General features: G+C 37.5%; 2 protein-coding genes across 4 annotated transcripts in view; both read right to left on the reverse strand.

Moving 5' to 3' along the window:
* The window catches only part of LOC140496995 (aldehyde dehydrogenase 1A1-like), a 46,358-nt gene extending 42,016 nt beyond the window's left edge, over positions 1 to 4,342 (reverse strand). The window contains exon 1 of the mRNA XM_072597456.1: positions 3,864 to 4,342. Within this exon, the coding sequence (XP_072453557.1) occupies positions 3,864 to 3,950 (87 nt within the window). The 5' untranslated portion in view covers positions 3,951 to 4,342. The remainder of the gene's footprint in view (positions 1 to 3,863) is intronic.
* The window catches only part of LOC140496993 (aldehyde dehydrogenase 1A1), a 269,491-nt gene that overhangs the window by 163,382 nt on the left and 83,291 nt on the right, over positions 1 to 22,818 (reverse strand). The gene's annotated exons all lie outside the window — the stretch shown is intronic.

The following is a 22,818-nucleotide window of genomic DNA, read 5'->3' on the forward strand; positions in this document are numbered from 1 at the left end:
CCGTTTCCTTTCCTTTGCCCTCGGAGAAATGTCTGGTCCCCGCTTCTCTCCACCAAGTCCAGCTCAGGCTGCAGCCATGCTGTCTACTCCCTACCAAGGGCTTCTAGTGAAAAAAACAACAAAACTTGAGGCTCCTGGTAGTTGCATAGTGGTAAAGGCCCAGTAAGTGATGATCTCATGATAGACTTAAAGCTAGCAAGGTCATCTCTTCTAACACCTTTTTACAAATGCAGAAACTGAGGGTAAGATTAAATAACTTGCCCAAGTTCACGCAGCTCAGCTTTCCAAAGCTAATGGTTTGACCCCAAATCCAGGTGTCTAAAATATAGCAGCCTGCCTCTAGGATTTAAACTCAGAACAGCTGTTTGTAATGGTAATACTTATTCTACTAATGCCTTAGAGGCAGGACCAGGTATAGGCTGGAAAGGCAGTCAATTAGATAGGAGCAATACTGGGGAAAACATTCTAGACATAGAGTCAGGAACCCAATGTCTACCATTTTTAGCCATGCAATAGAAGCAATTCTCTTACCCTCTATTAACCTCAGTTTCCTTATTTGTAAAATAGTCTATTATAATAATACCTATAGTACCTATCATGGAAAATTGTTGTAGGGATCAAAAAGAGACAATGCAGGTAATACGGTTTACAAACCTGATAAGGTTCTATAAATGCCAGCTGTTATTATTATCAGGGTTTAACAGAAAGTTAGGGAGAAAAGAAACACTGAATAGACTTTTTATAAATTTACTTTTTTTTATTACTACAAATCACACTTTCAATTGAATGGGGCTATTTATTTTGTGTTCAGTTTGGCTGCATTTATTATGGGTGCGAAAAAATGAGACTTAGACTTTCTCCCTAAATTCCTTCTTCCAAAGTTCAGTTTGTTCTTCAGAAGGACATTGCTGATAATGAAATTGCATTGAGTTACCTTAATCCTGGTAAAACCCCAACCCCAACTGGAATTGATTTAATCAGTAGTGTGGAAGTTTTATTGTGTTCTACTCAGGCTCAGTGGAGACAGATTCTTCTTCCTAGATAGCGTAAAGCTGGGAGTGGTCTGATATGGTTGGGGGGAAGGGTGGTGGTCTGATAGAAGAGGTATTATCTAAGTAATGCAACTGAAAAAGCCTGAGGAGGCTCTCCCAGGAGTTAGCTGAGAGGTGGAATCAGTAGTAGCAGTAGCTTTATACTGATAAGATCTAAACCAAGCAGCCCAAAGATAGCAAGAGAACTGTCTTGCACCCTTCCCCCCAATATATCAGCCATCAGGGCGATGTGTTTAAAACTGCAAAAATAAGGATTTGTCTGTCTGTTAAGACACTTTGATCAGGGCTTTTAAATTATAGCTTTAAATGCAATAACTTTAGGATTTCAGTGATTTGTGTAAAATGTATAGTAAATAAAAGCTGTTTGTAAAGGATATGAGAGAAATACAGCTCTCTTGATTTGTAAATTAGTAAGCATTAACTCCCTCCAGCTTCTAAAACATGCAGAGAAGCAGGGCAAAAAGGAGGGACAGCATGATTTTTAATTTGAAAAACTTGATTATGCAGTCAAGCTTGAGATTTGGGAGTAGCCAGAACTCCACTCAGGTATTTCAATAGGAACATAAGCCGCAACATGTCTAACAAGGCATGTGAAACCTACAGACAAATTTACAGAGGGTTTATCCTTTAAGGATAAATCTGTAGGGAGGCCTTACTCATTGGAACGCTACAAAAATATTGGCTGTGGTAAAAATATTAGTTATTGTGATTTGCAATTATTATATGAAATCACCCTGGGCAAACTAAAATTCAGAGGGGTGAAATGTCTCACCCATAAAGCCTTATAGTTTGTCAGAAAAGCCTGAGTCAGCAGGTTAGTATAGTGGAGAGCATATTTCAAGGCAAAGTACTTGGGTTCATATACTGCTTCTGACACTTTGCCTGTGTGACCTTGGATGAATCCCTTACCTATCTCTAGACTCCTATTTCTTCATTTGTAAAATGAAGGGATTGGATCAGATAACTTCTGAAACTCCTTCCAGCACACAAACATATATGTGTGTGTGTATGAATGTATGTGTATAGGCATGCATGTATATGTACACATGCATGTATGTATATGTGTGCGGTTTTGCCACTATTATCCATTACCCTTCATGGAGGGTACAACAAAAATTCAGAGAAGGAAACAAACATGGAATACAAAATGAAAAAGAGAACAATTATTAAAGATAAAAAAATGAAAACAAGACAGAAGAAAAAGTGACAGAGCAAAAATTAAGGGAACAAAAACACTTCCATTTCTGTTTTGCATGACAGTCCAATCTGAGGAACGGATTTCAAAAATGAGTTTTTGGAAAAACAAAATATTAACATGGGCATTCCCTTATGCTTTCTCTCTTTCTTTCTCTTTCTTTCTTTCTTTCTTTCTTTCTTTCTTTCTTTCTTTCTTTCTTTCTTTCTTTCTTTCTTTCTTATTTTAACTGCAGGGAAAAGGAAAGGCAAGCTAAATAATTTTCTCTCTTTGGAAGCCACATCCATCCATCCTATGCCTTAAAAAACAATAACATTAATAAAACTAACAAAATACTTGGTAAATACATCCCAAATGCCTTAAAGCCTTAATTTCTTCTTTCTAAATTTTATTTTGTGGAATTTATGGAACATTTAATATGTTTCAAATGGGCAGCACAGCTCTTTCTTTTTTCCTTTTCCTTTCTTTCTCCTTTTTTTCTTTTTTCCTTCCTTCATTTCTCTCTCTCTTTCCCTCCCCTCTGTCCTCATATGGTATCATACCATTACCTGGGGGTGCTCTGCTAAATTTCAAGATGCCCAATCAACAAGGGTGGGAAATATGTGGCCTTCTAGGTCCTTGCGGGGCAGCCTTTTGACTGAGTGCAAGTTTTACAGGGAATTTGTTCTGTGAAGTTTGGATTCAAAGAGTTGCACTTGAGGACATAGAGGACTACATGCAGCCTCGAGGCCACAGGTTCCCCATCCCTGGAATTCTCCAAGGCTGTAAATAATAAGATCCTCCGTTCTCCTTTGCCAGTTTCTCTATTATTAAAAATGCTACGTTCACAAAACAAAATGAACATCTATAATTATAATAAACATTCTCATCTTTGGCTTTCCAGTTCAGCTAAAGTAAAACTTTGAAATTACATCACAAATAAACAACCACAAGTTTAGAAAGTTGGGGTGGGAAATTTAAAAAAAAAATCTTTTTTTTCACAGATCCTGCAATTTGATTTGCAAGCTTTTACATAATAGTGTGGAATGAGTAAGCATCCCAGGAACATTTAAGACAATAAAACTGGAGCCATATCTTATTTTCACTTTAGCAACAACTTCCTAAGTGAAAACACTAGAGGCCTGCTTTGGCTCTGTGTTACTAATGATGATGGCTAGTTAGTTACTGGGCATCTGTTTCAATAGCAGTAAGTTTGTCTAGTGAGATCAATAAATGTTTGCATAATGCATGCAGCTTTATGCTGGGTTTCCTCCAGCAAAACCTCAAATTTGCCCACTAAAAAAAGTTAGCTTTAAGTATTCTCTGCTCTCCCACAACCATCCACAGAAACTAACAGTGGTTAACTACATAACTTACACGAGCTCCTAGAAGAAGACTAGCTATCAGAACAGTTTCAGCATCAGAATCCAAGCAAAGTTACGTTAGGTTATTTCCCCATTTTAATATCTTCTTATTTAGTAAGATTCTTTACCCAAATCCCCATCATGCATAGCTCCTGTTTATTTATTTAAGATACTTTAAATAAGCCTACTTTAAATTAAAATTCTCACTCTCAATAAGTTTATTTTTTACATAACTAAGGCTAGGTAACAAACATGCAGTTTGAATCTACTAACCTTAGTGTACTGGATTTTGCAGTTGGTGACTGGGGCAGGTATGGTCCCCTCTGCTGGATTCACTGAGCTCGGTTTCTTAGACGACATTTCTGGGCTGGACCTAGAGACACAAGGAAAGTCAAGTAGCTGACAGGCTCTGCAGTTTTGTACTGACTGAACCCTTGGCTTTATTTGCTCCTTTTCCTCTGAACTGACTGAGGATCATTTGCATACTGGAAAGTGATTGGACGAAGCAACTCACAGTCAAAAGAAAATGACACTAGTTGTTTTATAACCCTTAGAATAAGAAGACTTTGACTTTAAATTCATATCCTTAATTCATACCAAACCTATAGCAGGTCTGGGAGACCGTTTATTATTTGTAGAAAATTCACAATTTGGCAAAACTGAAAGCTGTGACAAAAATAAGCTGCTGTTTTGACTACTGAGGCTGAGATCATTTTCCCCCTCCCTTCCTACTTCCCTTTTCTTTCTATGCTACAGTGGAACTCATTTCTCTGAGTTGTCAGCAAATAGGAACAAGGAAGAAATCATTGCTTGTTCTCATTTCTAGGAGACAAGGTGGGGAAGAGATATTTTGGGTTTTTTTTTAATTAAAGGATCGCTTAATAGTGTGCTATTAATGTTTACATGTTACCTCATCTTAGTCTCATAATAATTCTGTGGTAAATGCTATTTCTATTTGTATTTTTAAGATGAGGAAACCGAAGCTTGGTGATTTGTCCAAGGGTAAGACCACTAGGAAATGGTCAAAGCAAGATTCAAATTCAGGGCATTGTCATTGCTAGTGTCGGTCTCTATCCACTATGAGGCACTCATGCCCCTGCTCAGGTAGTTCTCTTGTGTGAGATTCAGAAATAAATAGGTCAGCTTATCACTTTTTACTACTTTGTCATTGTGACTAAGCAAATTTGCTGTGACTCTGACTGGTGGAAGTGTAAAGTTTAAACTTTGATAGCTCAAAGACTTTTGAAATACCTCACATATGGATCATAGTAGCAGCGTGCCAAAGCTAGAGGAAGGGGGTAGGCCTTGAAATCGGGGAGTTTAGGTGTCAATCCTGCCTCTAACATGAACAACTTGGGTACCAGTTGGATGTCACTTTTCTTCTCCTGGACTTTAAGTTTTCTTATTGGAAATATGGGCATGGTAACACCTGTATTGCCTTGCCAGACTGCAGGGAAGAAAACATTTTTGGGGGACCTTCCTTTTCTCCCATTCTTAAAACTCCTCAATAATCATCTCCCATTCTCTCCTCCTTTCCACCAGTCTCTGGCAAAGAGATATAATCCTTCTCCTAATGCCAAGGTCAAACTCTCTACATGTGCTCTGATTCCATCCACCCCTTCTCTTCTTCCTCAACAGATTGTATCGTCAATCATCGCCCCATCACTCTCAAATCCTCAATCTCTCCCTACAAACTGGTTTCTTCCCTGTTCTCTTTAAACATGCTTAAGTCTCCCCTACACTTAAAAAAAGCTTCTGACTCTTTTTACCATCATGTCAAACTACTGTCTCCCACCTTTTCTCAGCCAAACTCTTTGAAAAAAACAATTCATACTTATCATATCTCAAGATGTGTATCAAATTCTACCTCTTGAGAAAATGCTTCAGACCTCAGAGACATGTTAGAGTCAACATACCTAAAGTAGAGCTCATATTTCCTCCTAACCCTACCCCCCCTTCCAAATTTCCATATTTCTGTTGAAGATCTACAAGTTTAGCATTATTCCAACTCCCCATTTTCTCTTACTCCATAGATCCAATCAGTTGCCAAATCTTGCCTTTTCTACTTTCAAATTGTCTCTCATATCTAATCCTTTCACTTGACTTATAAAGGTACCTCACCATTAAAATCTTCCTACACATTGCTGCTAAAATAATTTTCCGTAAGCATAGATCTGAGTATATAACTCCATTACTTACCATTTCCAGCTTCTTCCTATTACCTCTAGAAACAAATAGACTCCTCTGTTTACCTTTTAAAGGCCTATACAGCCTGGCCCCAACCTATCTTTCCAGGGTTATTATACGTTCCTCCCTCTTCTTCATTGTGTGATCTAGCAAAAATAGTCTTTTTGACTTCTCATTCTTGATATTTCCTCTACCATCTCAGTGCCTTTGTGTGGGTTATCTCCCAGGCCTAGGAATCCATTTCCTTATTACCTACCTCTTTCTCAAAGATGTACCAGAGGTATCATCCTCTGTATAAAATCTTTTCAGATCTCTCCAAAGATCATGCCACTGCTCCCAAACTACCTTATATTTAACAACTCTGTCTATATTTATATTTATTAGCTTTATCTTTGTGTTTCATATATATATTTTTAAAAGTATTTGTCTTCTCCAGGCTTATTTCAGGTTGAGATTGTTTCAACCTTTTTATTTCCATCCCTAATACCTAGCATAGTGGCTGGCACTTTGCTGTTGCTTACTTTTTTCAGTCATGTCCTACTTACTCTTCATGATTCCATTTGGGACTTTCTTGGCAAAGACACTGGAGTGGTTTGCCATTTCCTTCTCTAGCTGATTTTACAGGTGAGGAAACTGAGGCAAACAGAGTTAAGTGACTTGCCCAGGGTCATACAGCTATTGAATGTCAGAGATTGGATTTGAACTCAGGTGTTCCTAATTCCAGGCCTGGTGCTCTATCCATCTAAAGAAGCTACCAACAGCTGGCACTTTGTAGACAATTAGTAAATATGTGTTTAATTGATAGATTTACCAGTAGGAGAAAGTTAAATAGTAGGTATGAATCTCATTCTACCCCTACTAACCCTTAATTCCCATCCCATAAACTTCAATTCCTTTTTCATGAGAACCAAATTAGATATTGCACTCATCCTACTTTTGTTTTAGAAAATCACCTTCAAAACAGCTCACAAACATAGTTTTATTAAGTCCACAATCACATAGCAATAGGTTTTACTTAATTTCACTGGATCCATGCCTGGTAGCTACATTTTCTTGTGGTGACTTCCACACAACTGGATGAAAAGGGAGTTAAAGTTGTGGGCCTTAAGTTAAATGCACTCTAGCATACTTGACTCATAGTTTCCTTCCTTAAACTATAATCTTGAGGACTTTTAGGAGCACTATGGTGGACTAAGCAGTAAATTGCTGTAATGCTCCAATTTTCACCTCCAAACACCCCAAAATAGCACCCCAAAAGAAATCCTGGAACAGCAGAACATGCAAAAAAGAAACAATCTTTGAGTGTGAGAAACTTAGATGATCAACAGGAGAGCTTTGTCTCATTCAGGTGAAGGGAGAGCACAGCAAAGGACAGGAAGTATCCTAGTAACCCAGCAGCAAACCCCTCACCTCAGCAAACTGGCAGGAGATCCTGAGCCCTAGTGTGGTGAAACAAGCAAATGCCAATGTTCCTCAGGATAGCCAGGGGAACAGGCAGACTAGCTCTGAGAACCACCATGTGCTTCAGCATAGACCTGGGCAAACAGGCAGAAACCATGCAATTAGTGCCTAAACAGACAGGCAACCTCCACCTACCAAACCACCTGCTTCAGTGTTGAGGTTTCATCAGCCTCAACTCATGCCAGACACCAGCACTAGGACTCCAGCTCAGTGTCAGGCAGGCTGCCAGACCCCTATGACTTCCAGTAGCACCTGATACCCCCCTCCTCCACAACCCCTCAGCATAGCATCAGACACAAGGATTCCCCTTGGGCCTCAGGTAACATCAGTGCAACACCAGGCAAACAGCCAGGGCCTGCAAACCCTGGCAGAAGAAGCCTGAGACAGGGCCTCTTTTACCTTGGCAGCAGAGCTCAAATTTAAATGAAAGGAAAAAGGCCAAAAAAGATGAGCAAAAAAGAACAAAAGAACCTGAATGTAGAAAGCTATTACGGTGACAGGAAAGATCACAAACTGAGGACAACAATGCCAAAGCACCTATGAGCAAAAACCCAAAGAAAAATGGGAAGTTGGCTCAAGTCCAAAAAGAGCTCATGGAAGAGCTCAAAAAGTAGCTCAAAAATCATATGAGAGGTAGAAGAAAAGTTGGGAAAAGAAATGAGTGCTGCAAGAGAATTATGAATAAAGAGTCAACAGCCTGGAAAACTGCTTAAAAAGTAGAATTAGTCAAATGGAAAAGGAGATTTTAAAAAAATCCACTGAAGAAAATAACTCCTTAAGTTATTTGACAAGTACAATTGACTAAATGAAAAAGGACATATAAAAGATGAGGAAAATAACACCTTAAAAGTTAAAATTGGTCAACTGGAAGCTAGTAACTCTATGAGACATCAAAAATCAAACAAATTCAAAAGAAAGAAATAGTGGAAGAAGACATAAAATGCCTTGAGGGTAAAATAACTGATCTGAAAAATAGATCCAGGAGAGATAATGTCAGATTCACTGAACTGTCTGAAAGCCATAATTAAAAGGAGGACCTGGAGAGTATCTTTCAAGAATTTGTCAAGGACAACTGCCCTGATATCCTGGAGCAAGAAGGCAAAATAGGCATTTAAAGAATCCACTAATCACCTCAGGAAAGAGATCCCAAGATAAAAACTCCAAGGAATATTATAGCCAAAATTTAGAACTATCTGATCAAGGGAAAAATACTGCAAGTAGCCAGAAACAATACAAATATCAGAAATCCACAATAAAGAATACACAAGACTTAGTAGATGCAACATTAAAAAACTGGAGTTCATGGAAAATGATATTCCAGAAGGCAAAGGAACTAGGACTACAACCAAGAATGATCTTGGTGAGATTAAACATAATACATCAAGGGAAAAAATGGTCATTCAATGAAATAGAAGGATTTCAAGTTTTCAAGAGAAACCGAAAAAGTCAAAAAGGGAAAAGAAAACATGGGGGATTAAATAGAACTGAACTGTTTACATCCATAAATAGGAGATGATACTTGCAATTCTTAAAAATTGTACTATTAAAATATAACTAGAAGGAATATAAGTGTGGGTATAAGGTGAAACTGAAAGGAATGACATAAAAATAATTAAGGGATGAGAAAGAGCAGTTCACTGGAAGAGAGAGATAGAATGGGGTAAAGTATTTCACATGAAGAGGTGCAAAAGACCTATTACAATGGAGAGAAAGATAAGAGGGTGGGTGACAGGCATCAATGAAGCCATACTTTCCTCAGGATTGGTTCAAAGAGGGAATAATATACATAATCAGTTGAATATAAAAATTTCTCTTACCAGACAGGGAAATAGTAGGGGAGGAGAATAAGTCAAGAATGTGTATGTGTGTATATGTGTGTGGGTCTGAAAGGAGGAAGGACAGATGGGGAGAGGGGGTAGACAGGAGCAAAACACTGCTGAGGAAGGAAAGAGTGAAAAGAAAGAAAGGACAAATATGACAAAAAATAAGATAGTGGGGAAAAAACACAGTGTTCATAATGTGAATGTGAATGGCATGAAGTCTCCCATAAAATGGAAGCAGATAGCAGAATGGATCAAAAACCAGCATGCTACCATATGTTGTTTACAAAAAACATACTTGAAGGAGAAAGACATACACAGAGTAAAAATAAGGGCGTGGAGCAGAATCTATTGTGCTTTAACTGAATTAAAAAAAAAGAAAAGAAAAGAAAAGCAGGGGTAGCAATCCTGATGCTAGAGCAAAAATAGATCTAATTAAAAGAGGTAAGGAAGGAAACTCCAGCTTGCTAAACAGGTACCATAGACATTGAAGTAATATCAATGCTAAACATATGTGTGTCAAGTGGTATAGCATCTAAATTCTTAAAGTAGAAGTTAAATGAGTTACTGGAAGAAATAGACAGCAAAACTACACTAGAGGGGACCTCAATTGTCCCCTGTCAGAATTTGATAAATGCAATAAAAAATATAAATAAGAAAGGAACTAAGGAGAGAAATATAATATTAGAAAAGCTCGATATGACAGACCTTTGGTGAAAACTGAATTGGAACAGAAAGGAATATACCTGATTTTTTCTCAGCAGCATATGGTACTTACACAAAAACTGACCATTTATTAGGGCATAAAACCTCAAAATCAAATGTAGAAAGGCAAAAATATTAAATGTATTCTTATGTTTTTTGTTTTTTTGTGCTTTTTTTTTTTTTAACTTAAAGAACATATATTAAATTTTGTGTGGCTATGACAAAGAAAGTAAATGGAGTATGAGTATCTTTGAGATTTTTCCCATAACAAGCAGGAAGCATTTGAGTATATGTTTTACAGGAAAATTCCTTTAAAAATATTTCTGATCCTTTAAATTTATATCAAGGTATGTGAGGTACTGGTAAGGTTAATGTCACCAGAAATGCCCAGCTTGTTGATCTCATTGAAATTTTTCATTCAGTGATTGTACTGCAACAAGTGGGCATCATTGACAGTTACCTTGAAATGATCAGTCTCAGTGAGAGCTTGAATTTTGAATGCTTTACCAGCTACAAATGGGAACATAGTGTCTTTCCTCCTTTCCCCAGATATTGTCAAATTTTTAATTATAAGCAACTAAAGGCATTCTTTTCATATCATAATGCAATAAAAATTCATTCAATAAAGGGCAACAGAAAGATAGATTAAAATTAATTAGTAACTAAATAACATAATCCTAAAGAATAAGTGGGCCAAAAAACAAATCAATAGAAACTATCAATAATTTCATTAAAGAGAATGACAACAATAAAGCAGCATACCAAAATTTATGGGATACAGTCAAAACAGTAATTAGGGGAATATTTATTTCTCCAGTTTTTTACATCAACAAAATAGAAAAAGAATAGATAAATGAATTGGGCATGTAACTAAAAAAAAACTAGGAAAAAAACAAATTAAAAATCTCCAATTGAACAACAAACTGTAAATCTTGAAAATCAAAGGTGGAATTAATAAGAAAGTATAACAACAAAACCAAACAAAAAAACCCTAAAACTGTTGAACAATAAATAAATCTAGGAGGTGGTTTTATGAAAATAAAAAGACAGATAAGTCACTGGTTAATTTGATTAAAAAAAGGAAGAAAATAAAATATCCAGTATCAAAAATGATAAAGAAGAAATTAATCATTAGAAAATATTTAGCCCAATTATATTGCAATAATCTGACAATCTGACTGAAATCAATGAATATTTATGGAAACATAAAGTATCCAGGTTAACAGATCAGGAAATAGAATGCCTAAATAACCTCATCTTAGAAAAAGAAATTGAAAAAACCATTAATGAATTCCCTAAGAAAAATATCTCCAGAGTCAGATGGATTCACAAATGAATTCTACCAAACATTCAAAGAACAATTAATTCCAATTCTATGTAAACTATTTGGAAAAATAAGTGGAGTCTTATCAAACTCTTTTTGTGGTGCTGATACTTAAACCAGGAAGAGCTAAAACAGAAAAAATCATAGATCAATTTCCCTAATAAATATCAGTGCAAAATTTTTTAAAAAAATACTAGCAAGGTGATCATAGCAATATATTACAAGGATTATATACTATGACCAGATGGGATTTAAGCCAACCAATACAGTGTTGGTTCAACATTAGAAAAACTATCAACAAAATTGACTATCACAATAACAAAGCCAACAGAAATCATATGATTATCTTAATAAATGCTGCCTGCAAAAAGGTTCTGACAAAACATAGCACTCATTCCTAGTAAAAACACTAGAGATCATAAGAATAAAAGGAACTTTCCTTAAAATGATAAGCAGCTATCTATCTAAAACCATAAGTAAACTTTTTGGTCTGAGCTATAGCAAGGGGTTGTATAAGCAGAAAGGAGTTCCCCAGCTTTCAGCCCTCCCCTTCGCTTTCTGCAACTATGATGGAACAGATCATTTCCTACATCAAGGACATCCTGGCCAGTGGTATCTCAAGTTGTTATCTCCAAGACTGTGTGGCCTCCATCAAGAGAGTTCAGCCACTTTTGCAGGTGCAGCATGCAAGTGAACAAATTATTGCAGGTAAACACTACAAAGGCAAAATTGTCCAAATTACAAAGGAACAAGGGATGCTTTCCTTCTGCAAATATCATCAGATATTTCCCCACTGAGGCCTTTGCCTTTAAGAATACGTGTAAACTGGTGTTTTGGGAGGAGTAGACAAGCATACACAATTTTGGAGGTATTTTGCTGGCAATTCTGCCACTGGTGGTGCAGCTGGTGCCACTTCTTTCTGCTTTGTATACCCCCTGAATTTTGAGAGAACCCTCTTGGCAGCTTGCGTTGGGAAATCTGGCACTGAGAAAGAATTCGAAGAATTTGTGAAAATTCACCAAATCTGATGGAATTCATGGCTTGTATCAAGGTTTCAATATCTCAGTGCAGGATATCATTTTCTACAGAGCAGGTTACTATGGAATCTATGATACAGCAAAAGGTATGCTCCCAGATCCAAAGAACACTTATATTGTGATAAATTGCATGCTTGTGCAAACAGTGACTGCTGCAGCAGGTGTGGTCTCCGAACCCTTTGATATAGACAAGTGGCAAATGCAGTCTGAGCGTGAAGGAGCTGATATCATGTATACTGGGAAAATTGACTTCTGGAGGAAGATTGGTAAAGATGAGGGTGGCAAAGATGTCTTCAAGGGTGCCTGGTCTAAAGTTCTTAGAGGTATGGGTGGAGCTTTCATGCTTGCCCTGTATGATGAATTGAAGAAAGTAATCTAAGTATATCTTAACTAAAAAAGGAACCAGTGAATATAGATCATGTAGAACACTCTTAGACGTGCTTTATATGACCAACAAAGCCCAGCAGCAAAAGAAATTGAGAAATTCCATTTAAAATAAGTGTAAACAATATAAAATTTGGGAGTCTACCCGCCAAAACAAAGCCAAGAGCTATATGAACACAATGGCAAAACACCTTTCAAACAATAAAGTCAGATCCAAACTATTGGAAAAATATTAATTTCTCATGAGTAGTCCAAGACAACATAATAAAAATGATAATTCTGTCTATACTAATTTGCTTATCCAGAGCCACACCAATCAAACTACCAAAAAGTTATTTGATAGAGCTAGAAAAAATAACAAAATTCATCTGGAAAAACAAAAGGTCAAGAATGTCATGGGAATTTTGATGAGAAAAACATACAAAGGAAAGTGGCTTTGCAATACCAAATCTCCAACTATATTATAAAGCAGTAATCATCAAAACTATCTGGTACTAGCTACGAAATAGATTAGGTATATAAGACACAGTAGTCAATGACCTTAGTAACCTAGTATTTGATAAACACAAAGACCCTAACCTTCGAGACAAAAACTCACTATTTGGCCAAAACTGCTGGTAAAACTGGAAAACAATAGGGCACAAACTAGATATAGATCAATATCCCACACCCTATACCAAGATAAGGTCAAAGTGAATGCTTGATATAGACATAAAGGGTGACCACCATAAGTGGATTAGAAGAACAATGAATAGTCTACTTGTCAGATCTATGGGGAAGGAAAGAATTCATGACCAAACAAGAGATAGCGAGCATTATGAAATGTAAAAAAGATAATTTTGATACAATGCAATTAAGATTAGAAGGCAAGTAAAAAGCTGGGAAATAATCTTTACAGCAAGTGTCTCTGATAAAGACTTCATTTCTCAAATATATAGAGAACTGAGTCGAATTTATAAGAATATAAACCATTCCCCAACTGATAAAAGTTCAAAGGACATGAACAGGCAGTTTTCTGATGGAGAAATCAAAGCTATCTATAGGCATATGAAGAACTTCTCTAAATCTCTTTTGATTAGAGAAATACAAATTAAAATAACTCTGAGGTACCACCTCACCTATCAGGTTGGCTAATATGCCAAAAAGAAGAGAAAAATGATAAATGTTGGAGAGGATGTGGGAAAATTGGGACATTAATGCATTGTTGGTGGAGTTGTGAACTGATTCAACCATTCTGGAGGCAATTTGGAATTACACCCAAAGGAGTAGAAAAATGTGGATACCCTTTCATCCAAATATACCACTACTAGGTTTGCATCCCAAAGAGATTTAAAAAAAAGAGAAAAGGACCTATATGTGCAAAAATATTTGTAGCAGCTCCTTTTGTGGTATCTAAGAATTGGAAATTGTAGGGATGCTCGACATTTGGGGAATGGTTGAACAACCTGTGGTATATGAATGTAATGGAATACTGTTGTACAATAAGAAATGATGAACATGAAGATTTCAGAAAAACCTGGAAAGACTGATGCAAAGGGAAATGAGCAGAACCAGGAAAACACTGTACAAAAAGCAGCAATGTTGTGTGATGATCAGCTATGAATGACTCAGCCCTTCTCAACAGCATAATGATCCAAGACAATTCCAAAGGACTCATGAAGGAAAACTCTACATCATGATGTGTAACTGATAGACTCAATGCAGATCAAAGCATATTTTTCACTTTATTATTTTTCATGTTTTTTTCTTTTGATTTGTTTCTTCTTTCACACCTATGACTAATATGAACATATGTACACAGCATGATAGCACATGGATAATCTATATAAAATTGCTTAGCACTTTCAGAAGAGGGGAGGGGAAAAAATTTGAAACTCAAAATCTTGAAAAAATAAATGCTAAAAGTTGTCTGGACATGTAGTTATAAAAATACTAATATGTAAACTGTCACCTGAATCATTTTTATTGACATAATAACATTATTTTATCTTGCCCAATGTATTCAGTGAATAAGGCAAGGCAAATTGAGTGTGCTTTGGCAAAATGTTCTGGCAAAAATATTCTTTACTCAACCTTCTCCACTTTCCTTCCCTGCCATGTTAGCAGCTGAATTCAATCTTAAAAAATGTTTACTAAATGACTAGTACATGTTCACCATATGTGGGGTACAGGTCAGAGTAACCACTTGAGATCTAAGTAATGCAAGCTTCTGGGGGTGAAAAGCACCCTTTGAGGACAGAGACTGTGTCTCACGTTTCTCTTCACTTGTATTTAGGTCTGTCCTTTCCACATAGTAGACATTTAGCAACCACAAAATAACAGCCTGGAGAAGAGAGGAGAGAGGAAGAAAGAGAGAAAGAGAGGGAGAGAGGGAGAGGGGCAGAGGGGGAGAGGGAGAGAGGGAGAGAGGGAGAGGGGGAGAGGGGGAGAGGGAGAGAGGGAGAGAGGGAGAGAGGGGGAGAGGGAAAGAGGGAGAGGGGCAGAGGGGGAGGGGGAGAGGGAAAGAGGGAGAGAGGGAGAGAGGGAGAGGGGCAGAGGGGGAGGGGGAGAGGGAGAGAGGGAGAGAGGGAGAGAGGGAGAGAGGGGGAGAGGGGGAGAGGGGGAGAGGGGGAGAGGGAGAGAAGGGGAGAGGGGGAGAGGGAGAGAGGGAGAGGGGCAGAGGGGGAGGGGGAGAGGGAGAGAGGGAGAGAGGGAGAGAGGGGGAGAGGGAGAGAGGGGGAGAGGGGGAGAGGGGGAGAGGGGGAGAGGGAGAGAGGGAGAGGGGCAGAGGGGGAGGGGGAGAGGGAGAGAGGGAGAGAGGGAGAGAGGGGGAGAGGGGGAGAGGGAGAGAGGGGGAGAGGGGGAGAGGGAAAGAGGGAGGGAGGGAGGGAGACAGACAGACACATACAAAGAGAGACAGAGACAGAGAGAGAAAGAAAATGAAGGAAGGAAAAAAGGTAGGAAGAATGAGAGACAGAAAGAAAGTGGCATCACATATTTGTAATACCCTAGGGCATGAAGGCTTAGATTTTAACTTAGATATTTAGTTAATAAACCATTTTGATAGCACAAGTGCACAAGAAGACAATTTATTATTTGTAGATATTTTTTAAAAAACCTATAAAGCCAAAACCAGGGATTACTATGTAGCTGCATTAATTGGCATTATTGGATTAAACTAGATTTGATATCAGAATATCTGGATTTGAATCCTGAATGTCAGTTGCAACATTTATGAGCTAATAACTTGGGCAAACCCTTTTTGAGTGTGGGTTTCTGCATCTAAAAACTGAGGAAGTTGATTTGTACTAACTTCAACTATATCCTAGAGGGCAAGACAATTCAAAGATAGGTATCCCTAAAGACTGGCCGCAGGCAGCTTTACTAACAAAATTCACTTTTTCATTCCAAAGTCAAGCAAGGTTAGTATCAGAAGTCCAAATGAGTTCGTAAAAAAATAAAACAGATTTTTTAAAAAATGATTGTAAAGATTGTAAAATGATTACCTCCCAAATTATATATATATATATTTAATTTCCAATGGGCCTGGAAATTTTATCTCCTTTGAAGATTATAGAAATTTCTAAACAGAATACAACAACATAACCTGAACCCATTAATATGTCATGGAATTTTCAGAAATTTATCTAAGAGATTCAGATATTTCAAAGCTCTATGGACTTGCTTCAAAGACCTGAGAACTCATCTTATTTAGAGTGCAATGAAAACTTATGAGTTATAATCAAAACTCTACTTGGTAAAAATAGGCTGTTTATCAAAGGCACTCAATATCTAATATGATTTATAGTATCTTGATAAAGAAATAAAGAATGTTCAAAAAACTTGTGATTTCAATACCAAATAATACAGAAAAGTAGTTGCAGAAAAAAGAACGTTTCATATTAAACATTTTAAAATATAAATGGTTGTGATGTTTGTTGCGGGAGTCAGTCAATTTAATATTACATTCTATCAAGTAATTGATACAACATGGTACATCTTTTCATGATACATTACTACTCTATCTTTAAGAGATCAACATTTATGCTGCTTTTCTCTGACTATAATCTCTTTATCTTCTAAGTCTTCTTTAGTCTTTCTCTTGTATCTTTGATCATTTGACCCCAAATCTTTCTTGCCAGTTCATTAGTATTCTTTTGATATAACTGACTTACCAACCAGACTGGACTCCATGATCAACCACTTCAAAGCTACCATCACTAATATCCATACCTGTATCATCACCACCATCTCCTTTATCTATTTCTCTTCACAGGGTGAAAAACACTGCTGAAGAAGATACCATCTACACGATGGTAAAGTACTTTGCTAGAACTTGGAAAAATTTGGGCTCTAACAATTACTTGCTACATGACTTGGGCAAAACGCAACCAGGACACTGAGTCCTGAATGCAGTGCTTGCATTCAGATTTCACGACACAATTTGGGGTTGTCTCAACCCTCCTTCCTCATCTCCAGATACTTTTATTTTTTCCCCTTCCCTTAGAGCTACTTCCTCTCATAGTATACTTCCTTTACTCTTCCAGTTTGCTTTACTTTTCACATTCTCCTTACCTCTCTTCCCCTGTCTTGTCTCCAGTTGACATCACAATTATCACCCTTTTCAGAATTTAATTTTTTCAAATCCCGGCCAGAACTTCCACTTTGCCCCTTAGCCTATAGACTCCATTGCCCTATTATTCTGCTTCTTTCTTGAAGTCCTGAATCCCAGCCCATATTCCCTGCCCTTTAACTTCTCAAGTAATATATTCTTTCTCTTCCTTTGCTGCATTGCCTTTCCTTCACTATTCCTGACTTGCCTCTGTCCTTCCCATTAATCTCAAAAGCTTTTTCCCCTCTCTGGACCATCACTGACCCTAAAGTCACCCACGCCTACATTGACCTCCCTTGGTGAGACTACCTCACCCTTCTCTTATCCTAGCCTTCTTGAGCTGCTGCATGGAGGAAAATGACTAATCTAGTGGAGGGCCTCTTACTGAAAGTAATTCTTAATCTGGCATCAGAGAAGCTGAACTTGGTCCAGTGATAGTTTCCCCAAATTCAGCATTCTGAATTTGTTCAGTCACTATACTTCCAGAAAGAGATTGCAGAATTTTGAGGAAAAAAGTAGAACCCTGGAGAATACATTTTAGGCTTGGGTGAAGCAAAAAATAAGTGACGCTTTTAGTGGTCCAAAAAGTCTATGAGCTTTGCTTTTGCTTTTCTCTCAAACCCACCAATCAGCCTAGAAACCCAGACCCTAGGGATGGTGGCAGATAGGAGGTCAAATGGAAAGGCAGGAATATATTGTACTCTCCAGGCAGCTTGAAGTACATAGGGGAAAACACTGGATTTAAAGTCAAAGGTTTCACATTCCTTTTTTGAATTCGGCTTTTGAATTTCTTAGCCCTGCTACTTTTTCACCCAGTGACCTTGAACAGTTTAGTTTGCCTCTGTGAGTGTTAATTTCATCCTTTGTAAAATAAGGAGGTTGAACTAAAATGATCTCCAAGTTTTCTTTCTATCTCTGAGTCCTATAATCTCCACGGATCAAACTGAACTAAGTAAAATCAGGTCCTTACACTGCCACACACATCCTCACTCCCTAACTGTACAAAAACACAAATGGAATGTTCCTTGAACATTTTCCCAAAAACCATATGGCACAGTTGTCAGCAAATTTGCTTGTGATAGAGAATCATGGTACTCCTCAGAAAAGCTAACAATTGGGGCAAGAAAGAATCCAGCACTAGTACACTCCTCTTATATAATTATACTGATGCATTACATAAAATTAAAAAAAAAAAAACTGAGAAAATAATAGGGAAAGAATGTGAAACTCAAATATCAACCATCCCATTTCCTATGTTTGTATTTCATATTTACCTACTAACGTTGGTACTTTGCTTTATTTACAGTTATTTTGTTGTTCAGTCATGTCTGATTCTTTGTGATCCGCTCTGGGGTTTTCTTGGCAAAGATACAGGAGTAGTTTCCCATTTCCTCCTCCAGCTCATTTTACAGATGAGGAAATTGAGGCAAACAGGGTTAAGTGACTTGCCCAGAATCACATAACTAGCAAGTGTCTGAGGCCAGAATTTTGAACTCAGAAAGATGAATCTTCCTGACTCCAGGCCCAGCACTCTGTCCATTGAGTCGCCTAGCTACCCCATGTATAGATTATTACTGTGCTTAAATAACAGTTTAGAGAACTACGTGGCACAGGGAATAGTGCTGGACCTACAGTCAGGAAGACCTTAGTACAAATTTGGCCTCAAATATTCATCAGTTGCGTGAGCCTGGGCAAGTCACATATGACTTCTTTTCTACCTCAGTTTCTTCTACTGTCAAATGGGAGTAATGATAACACCTACCTCCCAGGGTTGTTGCTAGGATAAAATGAGATACTATTTGTAAATTGTTTTGCAAACCACAAAGCACTATATATAATTGCTATAGTTCTTTTTATCTATGTCCAGAAGAAATTTTAGTCTTTTAAAGCAACTGGGAAACATAAGTAAATAGCAACTCATTATTAAGCTTGCAAAGTTAAAGGTGCTGGGGAAAGGGCAGGAAATAAATGGGGAAATAATGATCTGTGGATTACAAAACAATCCTTCTACAAAACATACAAAATCACTTTTCTTTCATATTCTAACCCAAGAAAGGAAACTAAGACTTGTTGAATAGTTAAAGAAAAAATATGGCCTTTTGTAGAAATAATCTTATAGATATCATTGTTTTAATGATATCAAGTTTTAATGTCAGAGTTCAAATTACAAGTGAAGTAGGAAAATCAATACATCCTCCCTTTCTTTTTAGTCCACACCTCTGATTTTATAAGTATGAGAATCTTCCAGGGTGGGAACTACTTCCATTAATGCAGATCAAAAACTTATCTGTAACTTAGTTCTATAGAGTTGCCCGTGGATACTGAAAGTTTCAGTAGCATGATGATAGCATGTGTTTATATGTAAGGAAGATTTTAGAGTTTAGTTTCTCAGGAACCATGGCCATGGGAATGTCAGTTTCCAGGTGTAAGATAATAACTCCCAGAATAGTTTCAAGGATTCTAGATAGTAGTTCTTAAAATCATAGTGACAGACAGTCCTACTGAGGCTGTGCTGTGAGATAAGGGGTGACATAATGTAATGTTTACTACACTTGTGCTAGCGTAAAGTTAACAGTATTGCTAAATGATGACAATTGCTGAAGTTAACTTGTGAACTTAAATGTTGGCAAGATGCCTTCTTTGTCTGATTGTCCTATAAAAGCAACTGGGCATTGGTCAGTGAATGGGGAAAAAAACCCATATGGGGGAAATCCATGAGGGAATCCATGGAGGAAAACCATAGGGAACCTCAACTGACCACCATTGAGGCTCGAGAAGATTTAGGAGAGTGCACAAACTGTGCCTGTCTCAATTATCCCCATCAACACATAGGGGTAGTTGCCCCCCCACCCCCTCATCAGTCCCTGGGAAAAGGGTGATTAGAGAATGCTGTAGGAGCTGGTTCTCCCACAACACTTTGAGAAGACTAGACTAGAATAACTTGATTATTAACCCCTCAGAAGCTGTCCACCAGTCTGACCAGATCAAGAGTGAACCTGTTAGAGGCTGGAGATGGAAAACTCCAATGCCTCCTATGTATTATCTGTGAAACAGTGGTATAGTTAATATTTCATCAGTACAGCTGCATTCCAGGTCTTCATGATTCCAAAATCACCAAAATCACTATGTCCCTCTTCCACTCTGACAAAAGGAGAAGAGGCTATCTCCTTACAAAGTGAGCTCCTGGTTACTGAAAATCTTTAAGTTAGGTGATATCAGATTAAAGAATTTATCACTTTCCCCTAGCATCAATAGGGATTCTTTCCTTCCCCTGTCTTCCCCTCTTTTCTCCCCCCTTTCCTTCCTTACCTTCCCTGTCCTCCTCTCCCCTTCCTTCTTCTTTCTTTCCTACCCTCCTCTCCCCTTTCCCTTTCCTTCCCCTTCTCTTTCCTTTCTTTTTCCCTTCCCCTTCTTGCACTGGTCAGTGATTTCATTGGTGTAGGGAGATTCAACGAGGAAACTGCCTTTATTAATACATGTATCAGAAAATGTTCTATAGCTTCATTCTATAGCCTTAAGCGTGCTGCTTTGGAGCTCTGAAGTTGTCACCTACCTAGGCTCACAGAGCTGGTATATGGCAGAGGGCAGGACTTGAGCCCAGGCCATTCTGACTTCGAGGTAAGCTGCTGATCCTCTCTGGGATGAGGTGGCATTTTATTGCCATCACTGTTATTAAAAACATAGTGAACTCTATTTGTTACTTTTTATGATCAATAGAATTTTATAAATCGGCATCTTCATTATTTAACCTTTTTGAGCACATCAATCACATATAAAACTTCATTTAAAACTGAAATATCATTTCTAGCTAAGAAGAGACATCGTACAGGTGGAAAGAGTCAATATCAAGTATGCTGGCCCCAGGTGGGTTTTTCTTTTTCCTATTTCAGGTGCCTTTCAACTTCAGACTCATTTTAGGTTAGAAAACATTTTAGCTTAGAAAAACTGCTCCTGTGTACTCTAATCCCACAATAAGATCAGTTAAATTACATGATGTACTTCACTTACAAATTATATGATGTACTTACTACTTTAAATTCTAATTAGTATTTCAATAGACTAATTAATCTTTAACAAATCTTTATCAGAAATGTCTCTTAGAGTTTACTATTTTATCATTTTATCAATATGATTAGTAAATCAGAGGAAGAATTTGTGATGTCATCAACATATATACAACTTCTGAAATAAAGAGGAAGAAAGGACAGAAATAAAAATGGAGGCCCGCCCCCCTTTTAAAGGTCTATTTATTTTACAATTAATATAGCAAGAGAGCCCTTTCTTATTTTTTTTCCCAGACTAAGGATTAAACTTACTCTACTGTACAATAATAAAAATAAAGTAATGTATTATATGATGTAGGGGTTCTTAAACTTTTTTGTATGTGTCCTGGATCCCTGTGGAATCTGGTGAAGCCTATAGATTCTTTCTCAGAGTAATATTTTTAAGTGCATAAAATAACATTACAAAGGAAATCTACTATATTGAAATGGTCATCAAAATATTTTTAAAAAATCACAGACCCTAGACGAAGAACCCCTCATGAGGCAAATATGTGAAGAACTACCTTATATTATTTCCTACCTTACATTATCAACTTGCATTATCTTTATCTCTGAGACCATACTACCACTTATGTGTTAGCCATCTTTTCGGTTTCCGCCTCCCTCCTTAATACACTTTTCTGTCTCCTCTTTTTGGTTTCAATACTTAACATAGGATCGTGGATTTAAAGCCAGAATGGATATTGGAGATCACATAGTACAATACTATCACTGTTTACAAATGAGAAAACAGCATAGGTATCAGGTTACTTGTTCAAGGTTTCCCAGGTAAGAAAGGGCAGATTTGGGTTCTGAATTTGGGTTTTCTGATTCCAAAGCCAATATATTTTTTAATATTCTTTTTTTTTCCAGTTTCAAATTCTCTTCCTTCTCCTTCCCCACCCCATGAAAAAGCAAGAAAAAACAAAACCTATTACAAATATGTATAGTCATGCAAAACACATTTTTTCATCAGCCATGCCAATACATTTTCCATTATCTCACTGGGTTGCCTCTGGGATTCATCCTCTAGGATTGCTTCTTTCGGTGATGCTACCTGAGCAGTCTTCTAGAATTGCTGCAGTTTAATAAAAATTGCTGGATCACTAAATTTCTCTGGTGATGGTGTTATCTCTCTACACTTCACACTTACCTGGTTTAGGCCTAAAATGAGAGACATACAACCTGTTTGCCAGGCACATGCTTGATATCTTTCCATCTTGGTAGGATCTGCTAGAGCTTATACTCCATTGGCACAAAGGTTGTGAATTTCAAAATTCACCAGAGAAATGTTTCAGGGAAGGATTTTTTATATTAAACTCACTCAAATCATAGTTTTCCTTATCTAAAAATAGCAGTTAATTCCACATCAGTTCCTGTTAAAACATTGTTTTTCCTATCCTCATAGCAATATAATCACATTCTTTCCCTTCCCTTTCTTCTTTTTTTCTTTCTGTCTTCATATTTCTCTCCTTTCTCCCTCCCTCCCTTTCTTCTGATCTCTGCCTCTCTCTCTCTCTCTCTCTCTCTCTCTCTCTCTCTCTCTCTCTCTCTCTCTCTTTCTCTCTCTCTCTCTCTCTCTCTCTCTCTCTCTCTCTCCCTTTCTGACTCTGTCTCTGTATTTCCTTCTTCTCCCCCTTTCCGCTCTCATGCAAAGTGAACCCATTCTATTTCCC

Source organism: Notamacropus eugenii, chromosome 3 (genome assembly GCF_028372415.1).
Source record: "Notamacropus eugenii isolate mMacEug1 chromosome 3, mMacEug1.pri_v2, whole genome shotgun sequence".
NCBI lineage: Eukaryota > Metazoa > Chordata > Mammalia > Diprotodontia > Macropodidae > Notamacropus > Notamacropus eugenii.